Genomic DNA, 26,702 nt, shown 5'->3' with positions numbered 1-26,702 from the left:
CAGATGAAGATGTTACACAGTTAGGACAGCTCCATGCCCTTCTGTAAGTCTCTGTCCTCACTTTATTTCAGGACTAAATACATCCTGCAGTGGATATATGCCCCTCCTAAGTGGAAGATCCTGTTCACTTTAATGGCCTCACTTTTCTTGTATAAGGACAAGTTGCCCACTCAAAAGTTGGCCGGATCAACTGTTTGCCGTAACCCAGCCTGCTTCAATGTCCTCGAGCACCGCAAGGATTTTTTTTGGAATCAGGAAGTATAAATTCAAATTAAGAACATGGCTTAAGCAGAAGCAAGATCTTTTAAGACCCAGCATTGGACTTTTCCTTGAAGAACATACGTTGAGATTGCAAGTGAGTGGAGTGGGATAGTCTTTTTGTTCCCTTTGTACAGCAGCTAACGCAATGGTGCCGAAGCCATGGGGAATGCTCCTCAGCAGCATCAAGCAGCTACAGCAGTGCTGGTGCCTGGAGACATCCGTCTGTGTCTATGAAAGAACTTGTCTTCTTTCTCGCCTCCATCCTTGTGCCTGGATTGGACTAGCAACCTGTTTCAGTTCGTGCTTTCCATTTAGGCTAACCTCAGACACTTGGTTTCCACTTGATTGGAAACAAGTGTGCTGAAAGCTGTCTGCTCTTCCTTCACTATACAATGTGGACTGCTGCCTGGCTCCAGTCTGGAAACAATTATTTCCCTCTTGTACCTACTCATTCTGAAAAGCCAGAGACTTATCCCTAGACTTTTTTTTCTTCTTTCCACTTTTATTAGCCGATTCCTCCATAAAGAAAAGCTTGTTGTTGCATATAATGCCCACAGAACAGCTCTAGCTCTAGCTCTGGACGTCACATATTTCTGTTATATGACAAAAATACTGCCATGTTTTAAGGTCAGCTCTCCCTTGGGGAGTTTTGTGTCAGTACATGTGCCACACTGCTCCTTTGTCCTGTTCTGATAGGATTAATATCTGATGGCGTTTGAATTTGTGGGACTTTAAGAAAGGGCTTGAAGTACCTGTTGTGGTTAGGCTGCTGTAAATACTCTTCAACAACCCCAAAGAACAGTCAAAACATCCACACATAGATGTGCGGTAGTGCTTGCAAGTACATGCAGATGTTATTAGCATGTCATAGTGCAGCTGTTTTAAAAAAGAAGATACCTGTTTATCTGCATGTATTCCTGGATTTATTATTTCTTTCAAATATTCCTACTTTTTGATGTGTGTAAGCAGATGTGAGGGAACGGGAGCAAGAGATGACCAGAATCTGCAGATATTTGCAGACAGGGAGAAGCTTATGCCCATGAATAGTGCCATTGTACTCAGCGGGGTCACTTTTCTGAGAAAGATTGATCACATACTTTATTTCATGAAAGACCAGTTCCTGACCAAGCACAGACACGGAGGAAAGGGATTGGAGTGGAAAGTGTCTAAAAATCTCTTTTCCTGCACTGAATTCAAAATAGCATTTCTCTTACTGGAAAAACAAACATAAGCTCATTTTGGGTGTCTCTGCCTGTCTGCCTGTGGGATTGGCAGTGCACACCTTCTGCAGATTCAGAGACCTCTCTGCCCCTGTTTATGCTTTTAGAGGTTATGTCTTAATTACAAAAAGCTGATCTGCTGTGACATCAATTTCCCTCTCTAGGGGAAATTCCAGGCTGTGAAATCCTAGCAGAGACAAATTACTGTTCTTTTTTACGTTATTTTTTTTTCCCTTGGCCAGTCCAGACCAACCCCAAAACTGCCATCTGGGTTTGACCTTGACTACTACTTTGAGAGCAAATCGCAGAGCCTGCTCTCCCGAAGTGCTGACGTACAGACAACTATTTCCAATAAGTTATCTTGATACAGAAATCACGCTGTATCACAGCCAAGAGCCTCTCCCTCTGCCAAGCGGGACCCACGCCTGGGGGCCGCAGGAGCCGAGAAAGAGCTTGTCTGTGGCCTGCCCTGAGACAAAACGGCCGGACAGCGTCCCGGACCGGGTAGCTACAGCCCTGCCTGAACCCGGGGCGATGCCACAGCGAGTGGATGTGCCGAGAGCCCCGCCTGGGGGTGAGGGGGGTGTCTCCCCTCCGCGGGACGCGCTCGCTCGAAGCCGCACAGCCCCGCGGGGGGGGGGGGGGGCCTCTGCCCCAGCCTTGCTCTGGCCCGAACGTGCGGAAAAGCAGCGGGACGGAGCCGCGGGGAGAGGGTGCGGGGCGGCGGGGGGCTCCGCGCGGCATCCCGGGGTGCCGGCATCACCCCCTGCCCCTGTCCGCCGCGCCCGGGCCGGGAACGGAGAGCCGGCGGGCGTGGGGCGGCCGCGCCGCGGAGGAGAGGCGGCTGCGCCGGCGGGGCTGCGCCGGGAACCGCGGGCTGCGCCCACCGGCGGCGCCGGCACCCGGCGCGACCCCCGCCGCTCGCTCCGGCCGCGGGTGGAAAATGGCTCGTGTATCTTTAACCCACAGCGGCCAAAACGCGGCGGTGGTGGTTTTCGTTGTTTGTTTTTTTTTTTTTAGTTAACAATGGAAACTTTTTTTTTTTCTTCAGTATTTCCCTCCAGCCGAGCAGCGCCGAGCGAGGAAAAAAAAAAAAAAAAAAAAAGAAACTTGTTCCGCTGAGTTCAACCCCAGACAGGCTCACAACTTCCTTCCTGCTCTCCTACCCCCTCCCTCCGCTCTCCTCCTCCTCCTCGCCGCTCCTTTCCCTCTCCTCCTCCTCCTCCTCCTCCTCCTCCTCCCCTCTCCGCCTTTCCAGCCGCACCGGGAGCGGGCGCCGGGGCCGCGGCGCGGACCTGGCCGGAGCGCGGAGGCGCCCGCGCAGCCTCCGCCGTCCAAGCGCGGAGGGGCCGAGCCCGGCGCCCCCCGGCCCCCCCGCGGGGCGAGGAAAACCGCTTGAACCGGCGGAGCGAGGGGGGCTCCCGGCCGTGCACCGCGCCCGCGGAGATGGTTTCTGCAGCGCCCTGCGGCCGTCGGCGCCGGCGGGAGCTGCCGGGCACCGCGCACTGAGGGCGGGCGCGGATCCCGCTCCCAGGTAAGCGGCGGCGGGTGGGGGGACGCGGCCACCCCCTCCGCCGGGGCACCCCCTGAGCGGCCGCGGGAGCACCCCCCGAGCTGCCGCCCCTCCGCGGGGACCGCCGCGGGCGGTGCGCGGTGCCGGCCGGGCCCCGCGGGGAGGAAGGGGCGAGGTGGGGGCGGGCAGAGAGGCTGGCCGCTGCCCCGGGGCCGAGCGGGCTGTCCCGCATCCTGGCCTGGCCCCAAGCAGGCCTGTCCCGTACCCCAAAATCTGGCCGAGCACCTTGTGCCGGTGCGGGCTTTCAGAGCCGAGCCGGAGCGCTGGGAGCGTTGCGGCGCCGGGGATCCCTACAGAGAGGGGGTGCCCGGGCTGTGCTGAGCCAAACGCTGCCTCCGAGCAGTGCCTGGAGGGATGGGGAGCCTCTTGGTCATCCCGTCGCTGGGGACTGCGCTTACACCCGGGGGTCTAAGTTACCTGCCAGGAGCCTCACAGGGGGATGCGCAGGGCTACTGTGGACCACATCGCACACAGGCACTCCCAAACGCCCATAGCCAGAGTGCGCACACGTGTGTGTCAGTAAACCTGCACACTCGTGTAGGCAACCCGTTTGTGTAGATCTCATGGGTTCCCAAGCCCCCATGATGGGGGGTGCAACCCCCACGGCCCAGGGAGCAAACGGCCATGAAGGCAGGCACGCCAAAGTCCGCAGGGGCACAGAGAGCCACCCACAAAAGCAGAGCCTCTCTCGCATGCATACACGCTCACACACACAGCAGGGTGAATGCCACCACACATCTCTGTGTGTGGGACCCGGGCCGTGACTTGGAGGCAATTGGGGCGGTCGGTGCCCCGGCAGGCTGGCGTGCGCCAGAGAGGCACGGTTAGGCAGGGCACGCGCGAAGGGGTGCAAAGCCCCACTGTTGCACGTGGTGAGTTAGGGAAGTAGTGGGGATGTGGTCCCATACCATACAAAACTTTGCAAGCGTGGAGCCTTCACACGTGTCATTGAACAGAAATCCATGCCTCAGGCTTGATCTTGGCCATAGGTGACAAACTGGAAGGTGAAAAACCTGAGCTGCTTGGAGTTTTTCCCTTCCATCAGAAAATGTCAGCTTTTGGGGCCAAAACTTGAAAGCGGTCAACTTTCGGCTCACACCAGTCGGCCATAACTCCCTAATTCTGTTGCGGGAACAGCTGCTGACTGTGTGTCCTCTCGGACACCGCTGCTGCGGCTGCATCAACCGGCCACCTGGAGAGGGGGCAGGGAAGGCAGGAAAGAGGGGAAACAGCCCCAAACCTGATTTCCCTTTGGCTCAGACCCTTGTGACCAGGCCAGGGGTGGCACACTGGGGATGCATGCAGGGTCTGGGAGGGGGGCATGCAGGAAGGGAAGAATCTGGCTAGCTGTGTGCACAGCTGGAGGGTGAGCTGCGGGGAGGGTGCAGAGCTACTCTCACCGCTTGTCTCTCTCTCTCTCTCCCTGCAGCCGTCCCGTTTTATGGAGCTGCGGGCCGGTGCCAGCCCAGCTCCCCTGCTGCCTCCCGGCAATGCTGCTGGTCCCGGCGTGGAGAGACCCTTGGCAGCCCCACAGAGCCTGAGCGCCGAGGCGGCAGCGGCGGCGGCCCCCCTGTGCGCCCCGGCTGACTACTATGGCTGTGTACTGCTATGCGCTCAATAGCTTGGTGATGATGAATAGCAACAGCGAGGTGACAAGCGGCGGGAGCAAGACGCCGCCTCCTCCCAGACAAGTGCTGCCCAGGGGCACAGAGACACCTGGCAGCTGCCACCCGCTCCCCGTCTTCAGCCCGGCCCCGGTGCCACCCCGCTCCCCACGCCGTGGCCCCGCTTTCCTCTTCCCGCCGCTCGAGGAGCCCCCACGGCAGCCAGGCAGCCCTGGGGGGCGGCGGGGTAGCCGGGGTGAAGATGTGCAGCCAGGACCCCCCACGGCACGGCAGCTTCAGCGCGAGCTGCACAATGTCCAGGTGAACCAGAAAGTGGGGCTCTTCGAGGCACATATCCAGGCACACAGCTCTGCTGCCCAGCTGCCGCGGAGCCCCCGGCCATCCCGACCCCGGCCTACCAGCCCCGTAGTGCCAATGGTGGGACTCGGAACTGGACCCCGGCCACGAGCCTATGGAGAGAGTGAGGCCCCCAATGTCGGTGGGGTGCAGGTCTGGCCGAGCACTGCAGAGCCCTCGGGGAGGCCGGTGGTGATGATGGTCCCAGCTGTGGGGCTGGTGGAGGACAGCAGCCCCATGGAGCCGTCAGGACCGACACCACGGCAAGGAGAGGTGGTGGTGGTCCCCACGGGACTTGAGGGCCAGCGCACAGCCCTCGGCGGGAGCATCCCTGCCGTCATCGTCACGGACCTGGGGGGCCCGGAGGAGGAGGCGGGCGCCGTGCCCCCCGGCAGCCTGCCCGTCCGGAAGCTGTCGTCATCCTCAGCCTCTTCCACAGGCTTCTCCTCATCCTGGGAGGAATCCGAGGAGGACATCTCCAGCGACCCTGAGCGCACCCTGGACCAGACACCGGCCTTCCTGCAAACCCTGGACCAGCAGAAGCCCCGAGTGGTGAGTGTTGCACCAGCTCCGGGGAGGTGGGGTGAGGGGCTGGCAGCATCCCTGCTTTGAGGCACAGCTGCAGTGGGAGGGCAGAGGTCTGTCACAGCAGAGGTCTGCAGAGAAACTTTCCGTTTGTTTAGCGTTGTTTGCTTTCCCTGACAGCTTATCCCTGTTCCTAGTCTGAAAATCCCCTGCTCGCAGGAGAGAGCTTCAGTACCCATCCCACTGTGCACGGTCCTTGCAGAGCTTCTCCAGCACTGCAAGCTGCCCTCCGGCATGCTTAGCGTGCACCCACGGGCTGCAGCCTTCTGCTGACATGTGGTTACAAACCTCAGTTTTCCCTCAGCACAGCTTCCCTGGCTGCTGGAGGTTTCCCATAGTTTACGAGAGCCTAAGGGAGAATTTATTTCCTCCTTGGAGTTGAAACTGTGTGGGCTAACTGTCTGTTAAAATTTATGCTGATGCCCACCACCTTAGTGTCTGTGTGCCTTTTCACATGGAAGCAAAAATCCCTAGAATTTCTGGTAATTCCCCTTTCGAATAAAACTTTTTGCCTATGGGGTATCTTATATTTTAGGTAAGCATGTTTTTATTAGATATTTATATTAAGTTCATTTGTTTCAGATCTTGTTGTGGGGCTCGTTGGGAGGCTTCAGGCAAGAGAAAGCATCGTGTTGTATTAGAGCAGAAAGGTCTCCTCAGAGAGGAGGCCTTTGAGGCGCTCTGAAAGGCAGACACTCATGGGGTTCCTTGCGTCACTTGGGGGGTTCATTCCATGTCTGAATGATCCGTACAGACTATGCTTTGCTTTGAGCTGTCACAAAATTTATCTGGAGGGCTTTGAGCCACTTTACCCCAGTGCAGGGTGTCCGTCACGAGGTTCTCTGACCAGCACGTGGGCTCTCCTGTCCTCAGGCTGTGAGGCATTTCATTGATTCAAGCTCAGCACTGCAGCCTCACACTGACAAACCCTGAAGAATTCAGGGCAACCCAGTGGCTCGTTTATTTTAAATATGTGATGGTGAAACTCTGCTGAGCTCAATGACATGAGGAACACCGGTGCAGGGAAACATCTAAGTAAGTAAAGTGAAGGTATCAAACTCATGAAGAACTGACAAGACTCTGCTCTGTAAAACAGCAGGCTGAAATGAATATCTTTGCTTTTCTACTTGTTTTGTCCTATTCCAAGAACTCAGGCTCACTTCTGCTCAGGATGAAGAAGCAGTTGAGTAAAAGCATAGTTAATGAAGTTACGAGTCTGTGGCTCATCGTGTTTGCAGACAGTTTTGTATTTTGGGGCTCTCAACTGATGAATCAGCTTGCTCCCTTTGGGAGCTGCTACAATCCCCCTGCTGATTAAATTCTGCTAGTTTTGTGTGCATGAGCTGTAGTAATCTCTGCTCTATTCTCCTTACTGATGACTGTTCCTGGTGCCAGATCCCACTGATTTGCTGCTGAAAACACTCCGCTGATGGGCAGAATCATGCCTGATGCTCTTGTGGAAAGCTTCCTGGAGCCTCAAGCTGACTCTGCACAGCCTCCCGTGGCCTCCAGCGAGCTCGTCCAGGCTGGTGGCTCGACAGTGAACAGGCAAGGCTCATTTGTATTGCCAAAAGGCCTGGATCAGAGCAAGATCAGATCAGGTCTGAGATCAGAGTAACTGCCGGGCTCAGTGGGACTACTCTAGGCTAAACGAGATGAAGATCTGGTCCAAAATGTGTCAGGCAGCCTGAGGAGGTACACTTGATTTTGTGTTTCAGTGCTGGAGTCGTCTCAGCAGGAGCGGCTGGACTCATTTACAGTGATACTTTCCGTTGGGCTCCACAGGTCCCGTGCAGGGCGGATCACTGTCTTTGGCAGGTTGTAGTCAACTTCTCAGCAGGATCATGCGCAAATGCCCAGTAATTCAAAGCTGATTCATATAAATAACACCCAACTTTGTGTACCGGTTGGCAACATCTTTTAAATCCATAATGACAGCAGAAGGCAGCTACTGAAGCAGTCTCAGGTTGCACACTCATTTGTTTTCATGAACTCACTATTTCCTTTTAACAACGCACATGGTCTGGAAATGCGTTGTGTAATGAGGGGGAATGTGTGAGAAGCTCTCTCTGCAACTCGTGCTTTTCCGTCAAAATAAACCCTGGGAGACCTCGGCCAACAGAAACCCACATCATGCCTCTGGGTTGAGCAGATGAACACTGGGCAGGGATAGAGCCCTGCCTCTCTGCACCGGGTGCTGCTGGCGTGGGGGGAGGGCTATTGGACCTGGGGGAGAGGTAATGACGAGCAGCAGGAAAGCAGTTCTTGCTGCAGATATGGTCTGTGTCACACATCTCCCATAGCATGTTTACAGATTTGATAAACAGCAGGCTTGCTTCTGCCCTTCCTTTCTGGAGGCCGTCTGGCTTAGTAAATCTGTTAGGGATGTCCGGCTGTCTATTGTAGTTCCTTCTGGCATCCCCGGGAAACGGGCTGGCAGGGACTCATTCTCCATTTGTACTTCAGGTAGGAAAATTCATCTGCGGTCAGGCCTGCAAATTGGCCAGTAAGAAAATGACGTTGCCTAGCGAAAGGGAGGGAGGGAGGGAGGGAGTGTGGCCACTTTTTTGGACACTGTGACCTGGAGCAGCTCGGTGGCTGATACAGGCTCTGCCTTTGTTTATTGAAACGGTTTACTCAGTACATTGCCTGTCCCTGCCTGGAGTGCTCTGGTGTCCGGTGGGCTGCGCAGCACTGGGATACGGTGACCCTGCCATGATTATAGCAGATTTCTGAAGTGCAGTGACCGTAAGAGCAATTCGATGTTTTGCTGTTGTCTAATTGCAAGTCCACTTAAGGTCTGCGTAAACCACCATGTAAGAGCTTTTACAGCTGTGGCTTTCCCCAGGCTGTGGGCTGCTGCTGGAGAAACCCCATGCTTGTTTATTGATGCTTGCAAGGTTTCAAAGACACTTGAGGAATTACACTTCTTGGGCTGTGTGGGAGGGACAGTCTGTCCAGGCAGCACATTGGGATGGAGACATTGTGGTTTGACACCGCACAGCCCCCGCGATGGCAACACGGGCAGTTTGGGGAAGGAGAGGGTCCCTCTGCTCACCCATTGCCCGAGCCAGGGGGATGCAGCGGCTGTTAGAAGGCACCCGTCTCCATCACAGCACGTCTCGTCCTGAGGGAGGATTTCTTCCTCCTGGCTGATCACACAGGTTGGGTGTGTAGGGGAGTGAGAAGGGGCTCCCTGTCCCAGGCTCTGAGTGGCACAGGTAGCCCGAGACAGCAGCCTGGCTCCTAAGGGGGATTTCACACCCAAAATAAGCCCTGTTCTCACGGTCATTCCCATTGACTTCAATAGGAAAATACGAGTCTATGAATTTTGCTGTTCCTGGGGGACTCTGTTTGCTCTTCCCAAGGGAGAGCTGATAGACCAAGGTATACTCGGCAGCAGGAGGCTTGGCCCCAGTCTTGGAAGCTGGCTGCACTCCTTAAGCCAGAGATGTTCCAGTGCTGGTCACGACTGTGAATTGACGTGAATACCCTGGTTTGTCAATTCCTCAGCAACTAGAGACAAAGCAACAGACAAGTTGGGGGAAAGGCAGAAATTGTGCAAGTACATACTATAGAAAAATGACATGTCAAGGGGAAAAAAAACACCCTCCTGGAAAAACAGTGCAAGACACTTCAGTGTTCCTCTTCTTGGCTTTCCCACAGCTGCTGTGGAAACGCAAGGACATACGGCAGAATAGTAATCAAATCACTCTCAGTACATTGTGAAACCTCTTCTTTCAAAAGGCAGAGCAGCTTGGTCAGAATAAGAGACTTCCATTAACTTGTGCAAAATGGCAAGAGCTTTTAGAGAAAGCTAATGGCGTTGCTGCTGACAGGTGATTTTTTAATTGATTTATTTGTTTGACTCACAATGGCTGTAGCACTTTTCCGAAAGGAGCCAAGTTTAGATAGGGTTGGTGTCAGCCAAGGGCCTGTGAGACCCTTGCTTATTTCTCTTTGAGATGTTCCAAGGCATAAGCTGACAACAGCACTCCTGATTTGTTCCTATAAAAATCAATCAAATTAAATATGCTTTTATTCCCTTTCCTAGCTGTCAGTGCGATCAGGAAGTCTCTGTGTAACAGAAACCATGACCACATGGCTATGGTGGTGCATGCAAGCCCTGTGAATGTATATCTTTATGCTGACTGTGTTTATGTATTTTAGTCCTTCCTCCCATCGTGTTTATCTTAAAAGCTCCTAAGCTTATGAGCTTGTGAGTAGTATGGCCAATTCAGTATCAATATAATGTCTAGCATATTAGGGCCCTGTTTGCTTGTTGTTGAAGAGCGACTGTTACTCTAGTAATGCCCGTCGTTGCCCAGGGAAGATTCTTAGCCCACTGGCTAAGCTGTCAAAGGATGGAGCCTTCTTCAGCCCTGCCATGGGAAGAAGGAGGAAGAGGAGAATGGGGTGGACATCTCTGTGTTTCCACTCTGAGCACCCTGCTCAGCAGGCCTGACAGCACTGCGTGTCTTGTCTGCTGGGATGAGATCAGTATCCGCCGGTGCCAGGCCGGATAAGCAGAGCTTCACACTCTTCGTAGATGGAGGCTCTGCACTCCAAGGAGTTCAAAAAGCACCACTCTCTGTTTGGTAGCTTGTCTTCTATCTACTCGTGTGGCCTTCTCAGGGAATAAGCAGCATTTTTATGGGCTCCCACCCATGGAGGCTAAGTCGAGATGTTGCCACAACCCAGTGGGAGACAAGCAGTGCTATTTCCAGTCCGTTTTCATCAGCACTTTTAAACTCATTGGGAAGGGTTTCTCGTCTGTGCACATTCTCCATGATTGACAGCATAAGAATTATATGGCACATAGCAGATCCTTTTCATAGAGGGACTTATTTGCTAGCACAGCTGCTGTCTCTTGCATATTTTGTTTCTCAAACAATTTCACGCTGAAAGCATTCATAAAAAGTGGAAAAAAGCCCAAAGCATTTCCAAGGTGCAGGAAGAGCAAACAGCAAACATTAGGTCCATCATCCTTAGGGTTTCCAGCTATGGAAACAGCCAGGTTTCCTCCCCTTCTGAAGGGAATCACAGGATGTCAGGAGCTTGGCTGGTTGGACCCTTCAGATGTTAAGCTGAATATCCACAGAGTGAAGTTCCCAGACCAGTGGAAACTTTACAGTTTTGTCTTTAACCTTTTTAGAGCCTTGCAATGACAAAAACTAATCAAACCATAGTTAGCACCTGTCTCATATTTTCCATATTATTTCTATAATGTGTTATGACAGATTTGCATGTAAAGAAAATGTTAGCGCAGCACTGAGCTCTCGCATGCCATGCGATGACTGAAAGCCAGTGCTGAGCTAATGTTTTCTTTACATGTGAATCTGTCCTAACTCACTAGAGAAATAATGGCATCTATGTACGATGTTAAATGTTGCCTCAGCTAAGCTTAGTCTTCTGTAATTGTTAGAGATTATTTTGTTTATACTAGTAGGTAAATTTATGAAGTAAATTTGACCTGCTTTCTTCCAATGAAGCCCAGCCAAGCTTTCTAAAAAAGATATGTTAATATTTAACAGACACTGAGAACTAAACGTTAACGTTTTCAAATCACTGAGTAACTTCACAGTCTAATCCCTATTCTCAAATGTGACATTTTGGGGAATGTGGGCTTCTACACTTGTTGGGCGACTTGAAATGGCCCTTTTAGGGAATTCACCTTGCTCAGCCTTGTTGGATGTCTCCTCGGCTCAGTCTTCTCCTAAGGCACATTTCTTCTCTGTTGACTCTGGTGGGATCTTGAGGACTAGCCCAGGACTGTGCTTAAGACAGAATAATCTGTTTCTAAAGTACTCATTAATGTCTTTATAAAATTTTATCTGAATTTTGTTCTTATTCATACACACAAAAAGCCAGGTGATGCATAGCCTGCACATGGCTTCAAGTAGTTCAGGAAGCTGCTCCAGTCTGAGGTCTACAAGCTTCAAAAGCAAGTACCTCTGTTTTGGCTTTTAAATCAGTGTTTAGGCAGCAAAATGTGTGATTTGCTCTGTGGCAGGGATGATCACCCACCAGTGCCTTTCAGTGTGAGTTGGTGTGGGTATGTTCCGAAGCTCAAGGTCTCCAGCTGCAAGTTTCAGTCTGGGTGTATGTGCCACGAATGTGTTCAGAATTGGTGGAAGCTTTTGGAAAACATAGACTGCAGCTTCTTTCCCAGCCATGGTGGGAGTTCACCACCAGAGAGCTGCTGTCACGGCTGCGTGACTGTAAAGACACTCACTGCTGTAGTCAGCCATGGGTTGTGTTGTCTGAGTGCCGGCATTTTCTGACCGAAGTTTCTTAGAAATTGGCAAAATTTGAGTCTGAAGCTGCTGCAAGCTGCTAAGACCCGTATTAGCCTTTTCCCTCTCATGATATTTATTTCAATGTTATCATACATTTCATCCATGAGAAGAAAGAAGTGAGTTTTTTATAGTAAAGAACATTCTTTTCGTTAATGACGTGGAAAAAGAGACAGCCTAGTAGAAGGAATTCAATTACTCCTTTCAGATCTAAGATTTATTGCTAGCCGAAACACAAGGATTCCTTTTGGAATGAGAACTAGGGGGTAAACAGCAAGTGCTTAGCACTTACAACTTCTGCTTGTAAGCAGTACAGTGTATTATCTGATCTGCACTACACAACAGGAACTGCATTAGCATTCAGCACTGTTGCGGTTTTAAGTAATAGTAAAGCATCCCTCGTCTCCCTGAAAGACATATATAGGCTCTGGAGTGACATACCAACAGACATTTTAACAAGTTTGGTTCAAAGGACAGAATCAGATTGTCCCTTCACTGTTTGCTTCACACATTTGATTTGCAGAGAGGTTGGCACCTGCAGTTGCTATGGTGTCGACTTCACTGAATTGATGTGAGCTTTGCCTAGGGTTTCACCCTTGGCTTCGGGGCTTTCATCCTTGACTTTAAGTCTTGTACTTGAGGCTTTGGAAGACAGAGCTCTTGAACTGTGTGAAGCAGAGGGAGGTCTCAGCCTGTAGTCTTCACTGTCTTGAAACTCCCTTCAGCCTGAGTGCTTTGGGCTTTGCCTGAATGAACACCGATACATCAACGCCAGGAATAATAACCAGCGTAATGTCTTGGTAGGTTGGCTATGCTGGGGAGCAGGCCCAACCCTCTCCCTGCCATCGGTGTTTGCAGAAGGAGCCATCAGAAACGTGGCACCGAGTGGAAGTTAGCAGAGGGCTAAACAGTGGCAGCACCTGCCTTCAGCATCACCTCCTCCTCCTCCTCCTCCCCCTTCACTTCCTGTCCCTTTGCCCTTGCTTGGGCAATTTGTCTGCAGCAAGATAGAATCAAAGAACCCTCTTCCTCTGCTAAACAATTTGCTCCTTTTGTTAGGGTCAGATAAAGTGCTGATAAAAGCTGTTGTAGCTCCCCTGAAGCCAGCAGGAGTGTGCTGCAGTTTTGGTCCTTGATCGGTGTTCGCCTTGCTCTCCCCTGCATGTATCCAGTTACATCTTGTGGTAAATTCAATGTTAAACTGAGTGAATGAAGCGGAGACATGGTCCCCATGGGGGTTTTGCCTGTTGATAGATACAGTGCTTCATAGCCTTTGGGGACAGGGGTTTTATAAATGGAAAGATCTGCAGTGTGACTTTTTGGAAAGAGCATTTTAGGGCTGGGTGTTTTGTTCTCGTTTCTCACTAAACCATCTCCAATCTCTGCTGCTTGGGAAAAGGGCAGGAGTGGAGCCTGGCCTTCAGCTCACTGCTGAGCCTTGTTCATTGCAGCCGTACTTTGACAAGGTGTTTGGAGAGGCGTAGGAATAGCTTTTATCCCATTGAGCTAAACGCATTCAAAGCATTTTCAATAAATGGGTACTTAAATAAAATGGTCGAGGGAGCCTGTGTGCACCCCTCAAAAGAGAGAAGACCAGGGCGCCGAGGAGGAGCCGAGGTGAGGGGGAGGTGAGCAGGCTCCTTCTTGCCATGTGGAGCATGGGAATTGCTCTGCTGGCAGCCTCCAGCCCCATTAGATATCAAGGGGCATCCTCCCACTGCAAGCAAGGTACAGAGCAGCCCGGGGAGAATTCGCAACATGTCCAAATGTAATATGGTTGCTATTACGGGTAATATATATTTACACTCTGCAGGGACCATTCAAGCCTGCATCTGTAGGAAGGGGAAAAAAGTCAGGTTTGCTTTTTTGGCAGACTGCAGATCAGAGAGTCCAATCTGCAATCTCTCTTGGTATGTTTTATGTGGGTGGGTTTTGTTAAGTTACAGGCAAAGTTATTGCACCCCTAGGCTGCTCACATTAAATGCTTCTCCAATTTTAGCAACATTCTTTCCAGGCTCAGCTACATTTGTTTTTATCTTCTCTATGGCAATTGATGATCTAAGTCTAAAATGTATAACTCCGCAGGATCTCCTGTTATATATTTCTTCCACAGCTGTAGCTGAATCAGGACAGTATAATCCAATGACATGTTGTAATACCTAATGCTTTCTTTAATACATTCCAGATTAAAGGAGTCAGCAAAGTTCACATATCCAAAGTAATAAATTTAAACAATAGTAACGACAAATCCCGAACTGTGATTGTATCTTGAAAGTGTTGGGGTTTTTTTTTTTCCTCCTATCTTCTCTGGTCTGGCTAAAGTCTGTTTGTAGGAAACTCAACAGGACAGATAAAAGATGATGAGACAAACAACTTAATCCCTTAATAATGTCAAGTGGAAAATCCAACAACAGATTGGCAAGGAACTCAAATAACAACTGCAAAGTGGCCCTTACCAAGGACTACAGACCTAGTTTAAAAGGCCGAGCTTGGGATATAATTAGAGATAAACCTGAATCAGTGCCCACAGATTCAAACATTTCTTTAAACTCTGAAATGGAACCCAATTCCATTTCTTTTTTTTTTTTTTTTTTTTAATCCACGCATGCATAGTGGCATCTTAGCTCCATTGAAGCCAGTTTGGCATCACCTCGTACCTCATGCTGCCCTCGGTACCCACACAGAGTGACCATGAAAGGCCCCAGGGTGGTATTTCCATCTCTGGGTGCTGTTGCAGATGGGAGCATGGGTTAGCAGCGAGTGTGTGCTGCCCAGGTAGGTGCCTGTCATGGCAGCACAAGGAGGAGGGGGAGAGCTGAGCACCGCTTGCTGGCACCGCACTGGCCCCCAAGTCCCATCATCTCACGCTGCTCTTGCCGGGGACTGGCACACAGCTGCACCCCCACGCAGCAAACCCCATTCCTGCTGCTTAGGGCAGTCTCGGGCTGCCATTAATAGAGATGTCTTGAAAGCAAGGCGTGTGGTCACAGAAGTAGGAGGCACTTGGAAATGCAATTGCCAAGGAGTTTCAGAAAGAGCATGTTAATTATTATGTCCTCAGAGCTGTATTTATTTAGAGCTGACAGCCCTTCACCCTGGGGTTTCCTGGTGGGAATGTCTTACTGGGGTGGAGACCAGGGCGTCCAGAAAGGAAACAAAGGAAAGAGATTTTAGAACTGTGCCTTATCTCTATCCACCTGAATAACTGTTGTATTTTAAAAGAATATGTGAAACCCATTGTTTGAAAAAACCCTGACAAGTGTGCTCTCCCAGCTCCATTGTTTTAATGTTCTCCTAGGAATTTGTATATAGAATGTTCCCAATCCAGTTTATCTCTCTCTGCTTGACAAATCCTGTGTTTCCCTTCCGTACTTAGAGCAGAGTGGGAACTAACCTTGATCTTTTTGCAAAGCCAACAGAATTGCCTTGTCGGGTGTCACGTTGCCACCTTCACACACAAACAGTGCGTGTCACAGTTTTTGAGCAAGATGTACCACCACTGAAAAAAAGTCTGCATAAAGCTCATATGTTCAAGATGAATTTTTGGAAAAGCATCTCTGAACTGAACCAGACCCTCTTTTAGAGGAGGGAGCAACTAATGTTGCCTGTCTCTCATGGAAGGCCCCTTGCACAGAAGGTTGAAACAAATGGTCTGAAGCCAGAGATACAGCTCAGCTCCTCCACTGTTAGCAGCCCACCTTCTATGGCTCACCTCAAGGAAAAAAGGCTTGGCCTCTTTCCTCATGTCTCTGTTTTCTCATGTTACCCTTCATTGCTGAAATGTTTTTTTCTAGCCAAGGCAGGCAGCATGGGAGTCCAGGTGGCCAGAAGTGACCATAACATTGAACAGGTGCTGGGCCGGTAATGAGAGAAAAATGCAGAGGTAGCAAACTGCCCCCTTGTCTGTCTCTGTATTGTACAGCCTGAGCAGCTCTGATATTGGGTCTTTGAGCTTTTGGGCCACTTAAAGGCAGTTACAGATCCCAGGTTTGTTCTTGTGGATGGGAACCCTTCCCAGAAGGGAGAAAGCTCAGAGGAGCCTGCTTAATGTAGGCTGATCTCATGCTTGAGCATACGCAGGAGTTGACCTTTCAGTACTGAAATAAGAAATGATGGGAATAGAATAAATCACAGCCTTGAAAGAAAAGCCAAGTAGCTTAGATTTGCACCTCAGGAGGAGTCAAGGTGGGGAGGCTGAGAGAGCTGCAGAGGGGCCAGTGACAGATTTGTAAAGTGCTCTTTCAGCAATAGGTTTGGTGGATCTTTGCAGAGCAAGCCTGCAGAGGAAAGGCTACTGAGATGTTAAATTAAGATGTGAGGTCGTAAGTCCTGGAGGTGAATTTTAGTTGGGTGGGTAGGTTGGAAAGACTCTGTTAGGGATGTTATCCTGAAAAAATCTTCAAGATTTACAGATAGGTTGGATGTGAGGACTGAGAGAAAGACATCCAAGTTTTCCACTTGCTAAAAGTTTCAGGGTAGGAGCAAAACACTCTCAAAATGAGACCGGTAACATTTACACTCACATTGCGAAGGCATAAATTGTTCTATGAATTGCCAGGCTGCAAAGAATGAAGTCTCTATATTGCATTGCAAGACTCAGAGCCATCATATTTCCATCAAAGCCAAAGCCAAATTTTTCATAAACTTGATAGGAGGCAGGTCCGAGCCCCTATGGTACACCCCCTTGACCTTCAGGGGCCTGGCGTTGAATGCAAGATTTTTCCAAGAGAACCAAAACTCGAAGCACTCCCCTAATAGCCGGAAGCCACAGGCTAATGAGGAACTTCCTCTGTGTGGAGGATTCTGTTGGAGCCCAACTCCCTGTTACGTCACAGGAGAAGGTGGCTCAGGGCTTTTTTGGGGCAGCCACGGTGGAGGGTTGGGCTGCTCTGTGCCGCAGAGCCTGTTACTGCTCAGAGAGATGCTGAGGTGTGCCCTCCTGGATCACTCTTCCTCTGGACCATCTGTGCTGTGTCCCCAAGGCAGTCAGACCCCCAGCCCTGTCCAGACAAACCTTGGAGTGATAGAAGATTGTAGTTGCTGGCTGGAGCTGGAAGAACAGGTTTTTTGGCAGAGAGTAGATTTTCCAGCAAATGTCAAGGGGGAGGGGGAGTCAAAATGATTCACAAATTCAAACACATTTTCTGAATAGTTCTGGCCTAGAAAAAAATACAGAGGTGGGGGAAGAGGGAGGGTTGTTAAAAATAGCAATGCGTGTCATTCTGACACTTTCAGAATGAACTGTTTCATTTTGGGAATGGTTTGTTTATGTTTTGCAAGCATTTGAAATGTAGATTTTATTCAAAATGGCATTTTTCACTTAAAAGTTGACCTCGCTGCTAAAACACATTGAAAGAAGAAAAGAGAAGAGGTTTTTTAGAACTTACATAACCCAAAATGAAACACCTCCTTTTGCTTTGGCTCCAGATGAGACATTTCAGAGTTTTCCTTTCACAGCCCAACAATTTTAGCTGTGTTCAGCCCTACCTGAACATTTCCTCTCCGCTAGTTTTTTGTCTGAGCTCTGATGTAAAGAAATTTGTTCTCTGTCCAGCTCCCGTGCTGGCCAATCTTTAAGCGTAATGCCATGGAGCAAGTACTTTAGTTTAATCTGAGGTCAACCACACATTGCTGTGATTCAAACTGAAACCTGTGGTATCGAATGAATAAGAGCTGTAGGTTTTGTAGATAACTGGCAGCTTCTCCGGAAGATGCAGTGTCGAACCTCATTTAGAAAAATAACCCAAACTCCTGGGGCCCTGAAATCTGATCTAGAAATCTTCAGAGAAGCTGGAGTTTGCAGACAGCTGAATGGCAGACTTTCACTCCCCCGACACTCACACTGGTCTCATTCAACTGATTCATTAAAGGGAAACGAGCAAACAGCTAGTAATTACTTTGCTGTAGCCAAAATGTGCTGCAGAGTTTGGCCAGACAGAGGGGAAGGAACATGCACGTTTGCTGTATGATGAGCCGTCATCGAGTTTACTGTTGCCCTCTGTGTTTTGCGCCAGGTTGGGACACGTTGTTGTTTCCTCAGCTGAAGTCTATCCCTTGGCATCTGGAGCGGGACCTCCTTTGCTGAGGTTTGTCTTGACTATCTTCTGAACCCCTTTCCTCTGTGCCTTGAGAGGGTTCGGGCACAAAAGAGGGAGAAAAAAGATGCTGTGGTATGGGACGGCAAACTTTCTAGCAGCAGCCCCTCTTGGGTAGGGGCTGTAGGAAAGACCTTTTCCGTTTGTGGGAAGATCCTGGGTTTTTGCCTGCAATAGGAAGGTTTGTAAGCATTTTCTGGCCCGCTGTAATTTTAGTGTTACTGAAGGGTGGATCTTACGGCGTGGACGGGATATGGCCGTTTTTATCATCGTGGTGTGTAGAGGCGAGGGGCTGGCAGTGGCAGAGCGGCAGAGCGGGCTGTGCTCCCTGCAGGCCCTGACAGCAGTGGGAGATGGGACGGCTCTGCTGCTCTCTGTGGTGGCTCAGGGATCCCCCACAATTAATGCCTGCAGCAGGATGCGGAATCAGGTCCAGCATGCGTGTACCAGCTCTGCAGCTCCCTTGACCATGCATTTACTGTTAAAACACTGCCAGCTCAAGCTATCCCCAAAACAATGAGGATTGCCTTAAAAACCACCAGATATTTCAGGGTTTTTTTATTGAAGTTCTGGCTTTGTTTGATTGTTTTCCTAGTTTCTATGCCTTTAACTCACACTTGGGACAATTTTTCAGTCTTTTATCTGCAAGCCAGAAGGCTAGAAATGTACTGTCTTTTTAAAAAGGAAAGCTCCGAGCCTCAGCCACCTGACTGCAAGAGCTGGGGGCTGTGAGAACAAGGTAGAGCTCACACTAAAACTGCAGGAGTGGGCAAACAGACTATTGAAATAGCTCTTCTCTCGGTTGAGAAATGGGCTGAATGGAAAGGAAAGCCAGAAGGGCAGAGCATGTAAGGCGATTCGGCTTTCCTGTAACAAACAGAGAACACCAGCGCTCTCTCCCCACCCCAGCCCAAACAAAAAGCCCATACAGCACTAAAGTGAAATCTGCCTTCCTGTTTGTACGTGTGTTGTGAGGCCTGGGATGGCAGGTGGCATTCGACTCTCGCATCTCCAACGAAATTCAAACTCATGTCTCAGGCGAAATCGGGAAGGAGTGGCGCAGATAGAGATACCAGTGGTCGACAAAAGAACAAGGACCATACAAACTGCACACAGAGGGTTACACCACTTCCCTGTCAATCTTTTGTCTAAAATACAATTTGAAAACGAATCACTTTTTCTGCAGACAAAGGTGATTCAGAGATCTTTGACACAAGCAGCTGTCAGGAGATAGGAAAACAGCTCTGACTATGTTAATCTTAAAGTGCAGAACCTGCTGGCCAGCAATTCAGTGCAGATGGTAAGATTTTAACAAAAATATCTACTTTCCAACTAAATAATTGCACTGGGACAACGTTCTATGCGAGATCGTACACATCTTTTGACAAGGAATCTTAGGCTCTGACAGTGCTCAGAAAATACTGAGCAGGGTTGTTGAACCATCCTAAACCACCTTGTCATGGAATGGTGCAGAGGTGCTGTGTGAAGTGACAGTAAGTGTTCTCTAGCATTCTAACGGTGTCTGGTTTTCAGTTTCCTCATCATCGGATATGCTGACACCTTCTCCAGTTTGCCTCTTGAATTAAGATGCTGCACTGTTCACTTCTCCTTTGCAGCTGATAGGTATGTCTCTTTGCTCACCCAAGGGAAAATGGAAAGGATATTTTTCCTTTTCATGTGTCCTTAGAGCTAATACACGTTTAAAGGGAGTAAACCCCAGAGCAAAGGCATGGACATTGGGTGTATCCGTGGGCTGCAAACTTTTTTCTCAGGTGCTCCACCTGCAGGGTTAACTTCAGTGAAATTGCACCAGGAGGGCACTTTCGAAGATTATATACACCATGCAGTCTTCTGGAGAGCAGCTACCTTTGGAAAACCAGCTAAAACTACCATTGGTGTAACAAACAGAATTAAGAGTATTTCCAAGATATAAAATTAAGGGAGAAAAGCAGCTTTGTCAGAAAACAGAGGCTTGCATAACAGCAACATTTTCCATATACTATGCAATTAAGTTACTTGCTTGGGAATTAAATTGCAAGTCGGTTTAGACAGTGTGGCCAGCTGTAACATAACACACATTACAACACACATACTGAATGTTATTACTTGGTGTCAGTGTTTATTGAACAGAGTGGGGATTTGAGAAACAAGCTTTGGCCCAAGAAATGCTAACAATGTGATGGCGCTTAATGTCTCTAAAGCAGCACAGCTAGCGTTAGAAATTTTGGGAAGAAATTCTCCAAAGATAAAATACTTTAGAAAATACCTGCTAATCCCTTTAAATCCCTAAGACATATTAATTTTCATATTGGGTAATGAAAAGCCACAGACTTCACTACTAATCTAGAAAATATCCTGTGGTTTTGGGAATAGCAAGGGAGGCTCCAGGTGTAGGTTCAGTGGCTGATTTTGCAGTAGCAGTTTCCAGCTGATCTCACTGGAAGGTCTTTATTTGCTGCTGTCTGCTGGTCCCTTGCTGTCTTCTTTTGCTACTGCAGGATGCAGGGCCAGTGAACAGTGCTCACTGACTCCTTGAACTATGCTTCCCTCTTATTTTTATGAAGAATTGACGCTCTAGAATGTCGCTGCATTTCAGTTGCAAGACTGGTGTGAGATTGGGCAAAATCAACTCTGTTGGAGCTCCACTGAGTCTGGTGGGCTTGCACGAGGGATAGATCTAGTCCAGAGTAAGAATAACAGGGAACGCAGATGGGCTGGGTTAGTGCATTGTTTATATAAATGGCCAGACCATGGAGAGCTGCCCGCATTGCAAAATCCCCCTCCCAGCTGGCTCGTCAGGGATCCTTTGGAAAGGAGAGCACGGGCAGACCAGCAACAAAATGTGGCACAAAGACTGAATTTCCCCTCTCTTTCTACAGCAGGTCTCTTTGTGCCCAGAGTTGAGGACCATGTTGGCAGTGGTGCATGGGCTCAGCTCACCAGCTGTGCTGAACCGGCATCTCAGGGAGCAGGACAGGTCAGATTGCCGTGCCCTCCGCTGGAAATTATAAATACATTTTTGGAACAAAAATAGGAACCATCCACCAGAGCTATTTCTGATGACCTCAGAATAAAGCTAGAATTTGAGACTTTTTTCTCTGTTTTCTTAGCAGGGCTATTTGAGCTCTCCAGCAGAACAGGAAGTAGGCTGAGGAGCTGTTTGAGTAACCAGAGTCGTCAGATCAATGGAAAAAATGGTTTAAGTACACTTTGTGCAAGTGCAGTCAACAATTTTGAAATTACTGCAGTTTCTCTTCCTAGATCAGTGCTGTTTTCACGCCAAGGGGACTTATGCCTACGACTGCTGTGTCTGTAAGCAAACAGAATGTTTCTTTTTGATGATGTACATGATATGCACCCAGGGGTGAAGCAGAAATCTATCCCTTGATGTCTTTGGATTGGATTCCAGATGAGTTAATCTCTCAACATGATCAGGATCCTATGTAATTTTGAAATGCCTACCATGCCATTTGGAAGAAAAATAAACTTGCTTTTATTGGGAGTTGGGTGTGCGGAGGTCAGGGTAGGTGAGGAGGGAAGGAGAGGATAACAGACACCATTTTGCTGTCAAGGAGGAAGATGCACAGTTCTCAATCTCAGAATTGAGACTGGCCCTACATTTTAGTGACACTTGCAGCTTCTTTCATGTTTTGCAAGCTCATCCGAGAATTGAATGCATGCCAAATTAATCTTTCAAGGGAAGCGGAGCTGGGTTGAAAATATCTCCAGCACAGATAATTCAAAGGAAGTGCAACTTTTAAAAAAGCATGTGAATTGCCTCTAAGAATCTACCTGTTTTTTCCTGTTTTCTTTTTTTCCTTTTTCTCTTTCCTCCCCCTAGTCCCACATTTTGCCTCTTTGCTGTCTCATCATGTCACCATTTCCTTTTTTCCCATTAGTTGTTCTCACAGAGGCATACAAAGAGTTTTCGATCCCGTCACATGCTCCAGCTGGAACTAGAGCACGACTCTTTTCTGACTGTATTTTCTCCAGGATTTTGTCAAGTTTAGCTGCAGACGCTTCCCAGCTTTTCGCTGATTGTCTTTTCAGCTGTCGTCTGCTTGCGACACTCACATTGCAGCCGGGCAAAGGCCAGTTCAAACTGCAAAGTGGAGGCGATGCCGTGAGTGCGGAGAGAGCAAGGGGCTTCACGGGTGCCTGTGGCGAGCGGGACAGGGCGGCTGCGGGGAGGGAGCGACACGGCGTGGGAGAGCAGGGCCAGGAGAGAGAGATAAGACGGACAGGAAGGGAGCAAAGGGGAAAGGCAGGTGGAAAAGGGAAATGACCGCGGAGGCCAGGAAGACTAAAGAGAATACAAGGGAAGCTGCGAAGCCATCTGGGAATCTGCTTTAGCCACGTGTAAATTGCACACGTCCTTGCGGCTTCCCCCTCTGCGCAGAGCAAAGCAGCACCCGGAGGAGGCCAGGCAGAGCCGGGATGGCGGCGTGCAGCTGCGTGGGGTGAGCCTGCGTGGGTGCAGGGACAGGGCGGCGCACGGGGGGATGCGGGGACCAGCCCCCGGCACAGGTGTGGGGACAGCCCCGCGCAGGTGTGGGGGCACGGTGGCGGTGGGGGCGAGGGGAAGTGAGTGGGTGCCCTGAGGTGGGGCACAGGAGCTGACAGAGCTGTGGCAGAGCTGGGGCCCGTGGGGATGGGGCGGAGGTTGATGGAGCTGCCGCTGCGTCGGCTTGTGGGTGACGGTGGGGGCAGAGTGGGAGGGGAGATGGGTGCTGTGGGATGGAGGCAGAATGGGAAGCTGGGGAGAAACCGAGTGTGAAAGCCGATCAGGGGATGGAAAAGGGGGAAACTGGAGGGAAAAATCATGTGAAAAGTTGCAGGTAGTGGAAAAAAGCATCATGGAGGGTTGACATGGAAAGGCAGGCGAAAGTGAGGAGAGCTTGGATAAGAAGATTTTAAAAGCACTTAGTGATGTCTGGGGTGGGTTTTGTGGCAAATAGCTAGATCTGAGCCAGCCTCCCTTTGTGGGGAGAAACAGGCCCCTGCAGAGCACAGTGTATGTGACCTGCCTGCACAGCACAAGACTGTGCAGTGCCATGACTGTAAAAGGAGTTAACTAGCATAGATGCAGTCATCTACACTGAACATGTCTAAAAATAGGTGAGATGAATTGCAGTCCCGAGAACAAAATGTTACAGTAAATGGATATAAACAATCTCATGTTATCTAGCCGGGTGCATTCAGGTGCATGCTGGAGGTGTGCACCCAGGTGCTGGGCTGGTGCACATTATTAGGTGCACATGTGAACACCAGCACACACGTGGCTGGGATGTTCGTGTCTCTCATCTTCTGTGCGAAAGTCCTCTGCACCTCAGACCCTAAAAAATTAGGTCATGATGCTGGAGCAGGCTGTAATTCTTCAGGTGTCTGCAGTTTGTATTGTAAATCGTCCCTAAGAGTCTCAAGAAAGAGCAGGGAGATGTGCTGCAGTTTCAGGGGACACTGCTGCTGACTCTGTCACTCTCAGCTTCATTATGGAAGGGCCTCAGGGTTAATCCAGACCCTCGCCTGGTTCTAGTTTAGCTCTGAAGGCTGCCTTCACCAGCGCTGGGCTCCTGGCTGCCTCTGCGAGATGTGTGGAGGCTACTTTGCTTTAACTCACAGTGGGAGGCACCAGCTTGACAGGGAAAAAGGGACCCGGTCCCTAATTGACCCACACCACGTTGCCAGATGTCCTGAAGGAGAGACAATTTCTCTCCCTGGTCAGAGAACCGATTAAGAAAGAGTAACACCACAGCTCTGCAGGAACACCCATGGGACATGCCAAGAGAAACCCAGGAACATGCCATTATTTCACAGGATCCCTCACACATGGACTAGGCTGGCGTGGATGGTCTGAGCGGGGTATGGATCTGGAGCGTGTCTACCAGCTCCCTGCAGCCCTGCTCTCCTTCCCCAGTCCCAGTCCCTGAGCTCATCCCGATCTCCAAAATTAGGTCTGCAGGTCCCTTGCCTCATCTTTAAAACTCTCTCTGCAATTAACTTGCACAGGCATGTCCTTGGCCAAAACTGACCTCAAATGATGGGTAACGGGAGGCTGCACTCAGTTTGCCTGTAGCTAGGGCTTCCAGTTATTTGTAGGAAAAGCTGTGAATCTTTGCCGCTTGCTCACGGATGTTGTGAGTCTCTGTTGTTACCTGAGTTTTTTTAACAGTTTCCACTGTGGATGAGAACAGTTTTAATCTGGTGAGATTTGATGTCAGGCAAGCACTTTTAGTGCTTGGGTCTGATTAGTCGTAATTGAGCTCTTTCATTTAGTCTGTTACTGCAGGCTGCTCACTCTTGTGCTGGGCATTTCCTCTGCTTGCTTTTGCTTAGATCCCCAAGTCACATATTCTCAGTATTTATGCCCCCCGGATGATTTTCCAGGGGAGCTCTTAATCGTAAAAGACAAGAAAAGGCATATATTTGTCAGAACTAATACTAGCGAGGCGCAGAGTTCATTCTCAGGCAGAGGTGGTTTAGAAAGCCTTATTTTTGTGCAATTAATTTTGTAAGAGCTCTCTCTCTCCTTCTCTGTGCTTTCATTTGCTTCTGTGCCCTGGGGTCTCAGAAGACAAAGGTTTCTGAGGGCCAATGGCTGTCCTGAGACCACTCGCTGACAGCGCTCGCAAGAGCAGCACAGAGGCCCTGGATTTCCACATTTGTGTTAGCTGTTGAAACATGTTGTCTCAAGCCATAGGGCATCATCCCACTAAATTCTTTAAAGCTGTTCAGAGGGAAATAGTAGAAACCTAATAAGCCAGTTTCTGATTATTGTCATAGTTTCCAGAATATTTTGTTTAGAAGCCCGTGTGAAACACTACTTCGTGCCTTTCTCTGTCATCCCTCAGGCTGAAAGTGAAAAGGTCCTGATAAAGAAGTCTGAAGCCAGGAGATACACAAAGTTTATACATGCAGTAATTTAGCCTGCAAACTAATGGGTTTCAAGTGAAATAGTGAAGATAATTGCGAAAATTCTTCCATTCCTTCCTTTCTACTTACCCTGTCCGGTACAGTTTGCGTGATGAAATTGCAAGGATGTGCACACAGACTTGGAGAAGAAATTAGTTGTCGGCTCTGTGCAGGGCTGCCCTGGGGAGCTTTCTGCTGCAGGGTGCTCTGAGCCCACCCCTGCCAAGAGTAGAAGGAGCCAGGGGAGCACCCGAGCCACTTGCTCTCATCTTTGCAGGCTGAGATATGCAGCCACGTGTGGGGTTTCAGCAGCAGCCATATGCTGGTCATGTGGAAGGAACAGGACGGGATTTCTGTGCTGCGTGGGCAGCATTGCACAACAGACTCCATGGCCGACGGGCTGGGGCTGTCTTCACGCTGAGGCTCCTCTCCTGCTCTGATGATGGGGAGGGGGCTGCAGAGGCACCGTGAGGCCCACAGCAAAGGCCCACGACTTTCAGCAGTGATGAAAGGCTGTAGTCCAAATGGGAAGGCAGCTCCTCGTGATGCTTCATCTTCTGGTGAAACAGGGACACAGCTGAGGACGAACATGCCAAATAGCATTTGCTCCAATCTGGGCCACATAGGCTGTACTGCTCTTACTGCTCTTACAGCTGAAACTCCAAATAAGAGCTTTTGCCCAATTTTCTACTAAATACAGCACCTGAGAAGGTGAAAGCCTTAGGGTTTGTAACTCTTTAGACCTAACATCGCAAATGATGGGTCCCAGGTGCATCATACAGACTAGCACTAGCCCCATGGCAGTATCAGGCACTGCAGGAGCAGGTCCCAATAGGGTGTGTTTTTTACCCTAAGTATGTGTTTTTTCACCAAAGTTGGTGTGAACTCCAGCCCATGCCTTGCAGGGCTTCCGGCAATGCTGGGTGGCTGCTGTCCGGAGGATGCCATCAGCAGGGTGTCTCTGAGCATCCTGCACCGATGGGTTTGGGGAATGAAGTCTTCCCCTGGTGTGAAGTCCCTGGGCTGCCTTAGCAGCCCAGCTCTCACATTTACACCAGCTGAGGATATGGCTGCTGTCTCAAACCAAACAGTTACATAAATAACGTGCAGCTTGAGCTGTGTTAGAAAGCCCCACCCTTTTCCTGCAGTTTTAGTTGGAGGGGCTGTGCTGTTTGTGATGCTTTATTGTAACAGAAAATTAAGAGAAATGTGTAAAAACAAGGTAATAGGATATTTATTTTAAGGTATGCAGTTGGGCTTTTTGTCTGGGGACGGGGAGAAGGTACACTTTCTTCAGTAATGTTTTTAGATCACATTTTTTTAAGCAAGGAGGTGTGAAATAAACCCAGAAATTATTTACATGGCCTTAATTGTGGTTATATCTAAGAAGTAGTTTAACTGGAAAAGATCATGTGTGTGCTGTCTGAATATTGCCTGACTCCTGGATGGGATATTCAGATCAAAATAGTTTTGTATACATACGGCAGCTGACTAGCCAGTAGCCTGACGTTTTGGCAGGACTGACACACGCACGCCCTCCTGGGCCAGGTGTGCTCTTCAGCATCCAGAGGCTGTCATTGAGCTTCTAAAGAGTGAGCTCAGCACAGCTGGGCTGGCATGGTGAGGCCGAGTGGCAGGTTATAAGGAAGCAAGAAGAGCCGTAGAGATCGTGTGGACCCCACATGGGTAATCATGCAGCCGCCACACTCAATGCCTTCTCAGGCCAAGAGATCTCAGAACTCCTTTCAGAAGCAGTGCAATGTGATGGTTCAGGTGACTGTCCCCTTTGGAAGTTCACG

At 49.6% G+C, this 26,702-nt stretch overlaps 1 protein-coding gene across 2 annotated transcripts in view; it reads left to right on the top strand.

The window, feature by feature from the left end:
* The first annotated feature begins 1,873 nt into the window (after positions 1-1,873).
* The window catches only part of ITPKB (inositol-trisphosphate 3-kinase B), a 69,851-nt gene continuing 45,022 nt past the window's right edge, over positions 1,874-26,702 (top strand). The window contains exons 1-3 of one of the 2 annotated variants that reach the window (XM_074897321.1): positions 1,874-1,985; positions 2,533-3,015; positions 4,484-5,567. In XM_074897321.1, coding sequence (XP_074753422.1) covers positions 4,647-5,567 — 921 coding nt within the window. In that variant the 5' untranslated portion in view covers positions 1,874-1,985; positions 2,533-3,015; positions 4,484-4,646. Of the gene's footprint in view, positions 2,056-2,532; positions 3,016-4,483; positions 5,568-26,702 lie in introns of both variants that reach the window. The other variant, XM_074897320.1, reaches the window with a different exon arrangement.

The sequence above is a fragment of the Athene noctua genome, chromosome 1, assembly GCF_965140245.1.
Source record: "Athene noctua chromosome 1, bAthNoc1.hap1.1, whole genome shotgun sequence".
NCBI lineage: Eukaryota > Metazoa > Chordata > Aves > Strigiformes > Strigidae > Athene > Athene noctua.
This window is presented reverse-complemented; position numbering and strand designations above follow the sequence as displayed.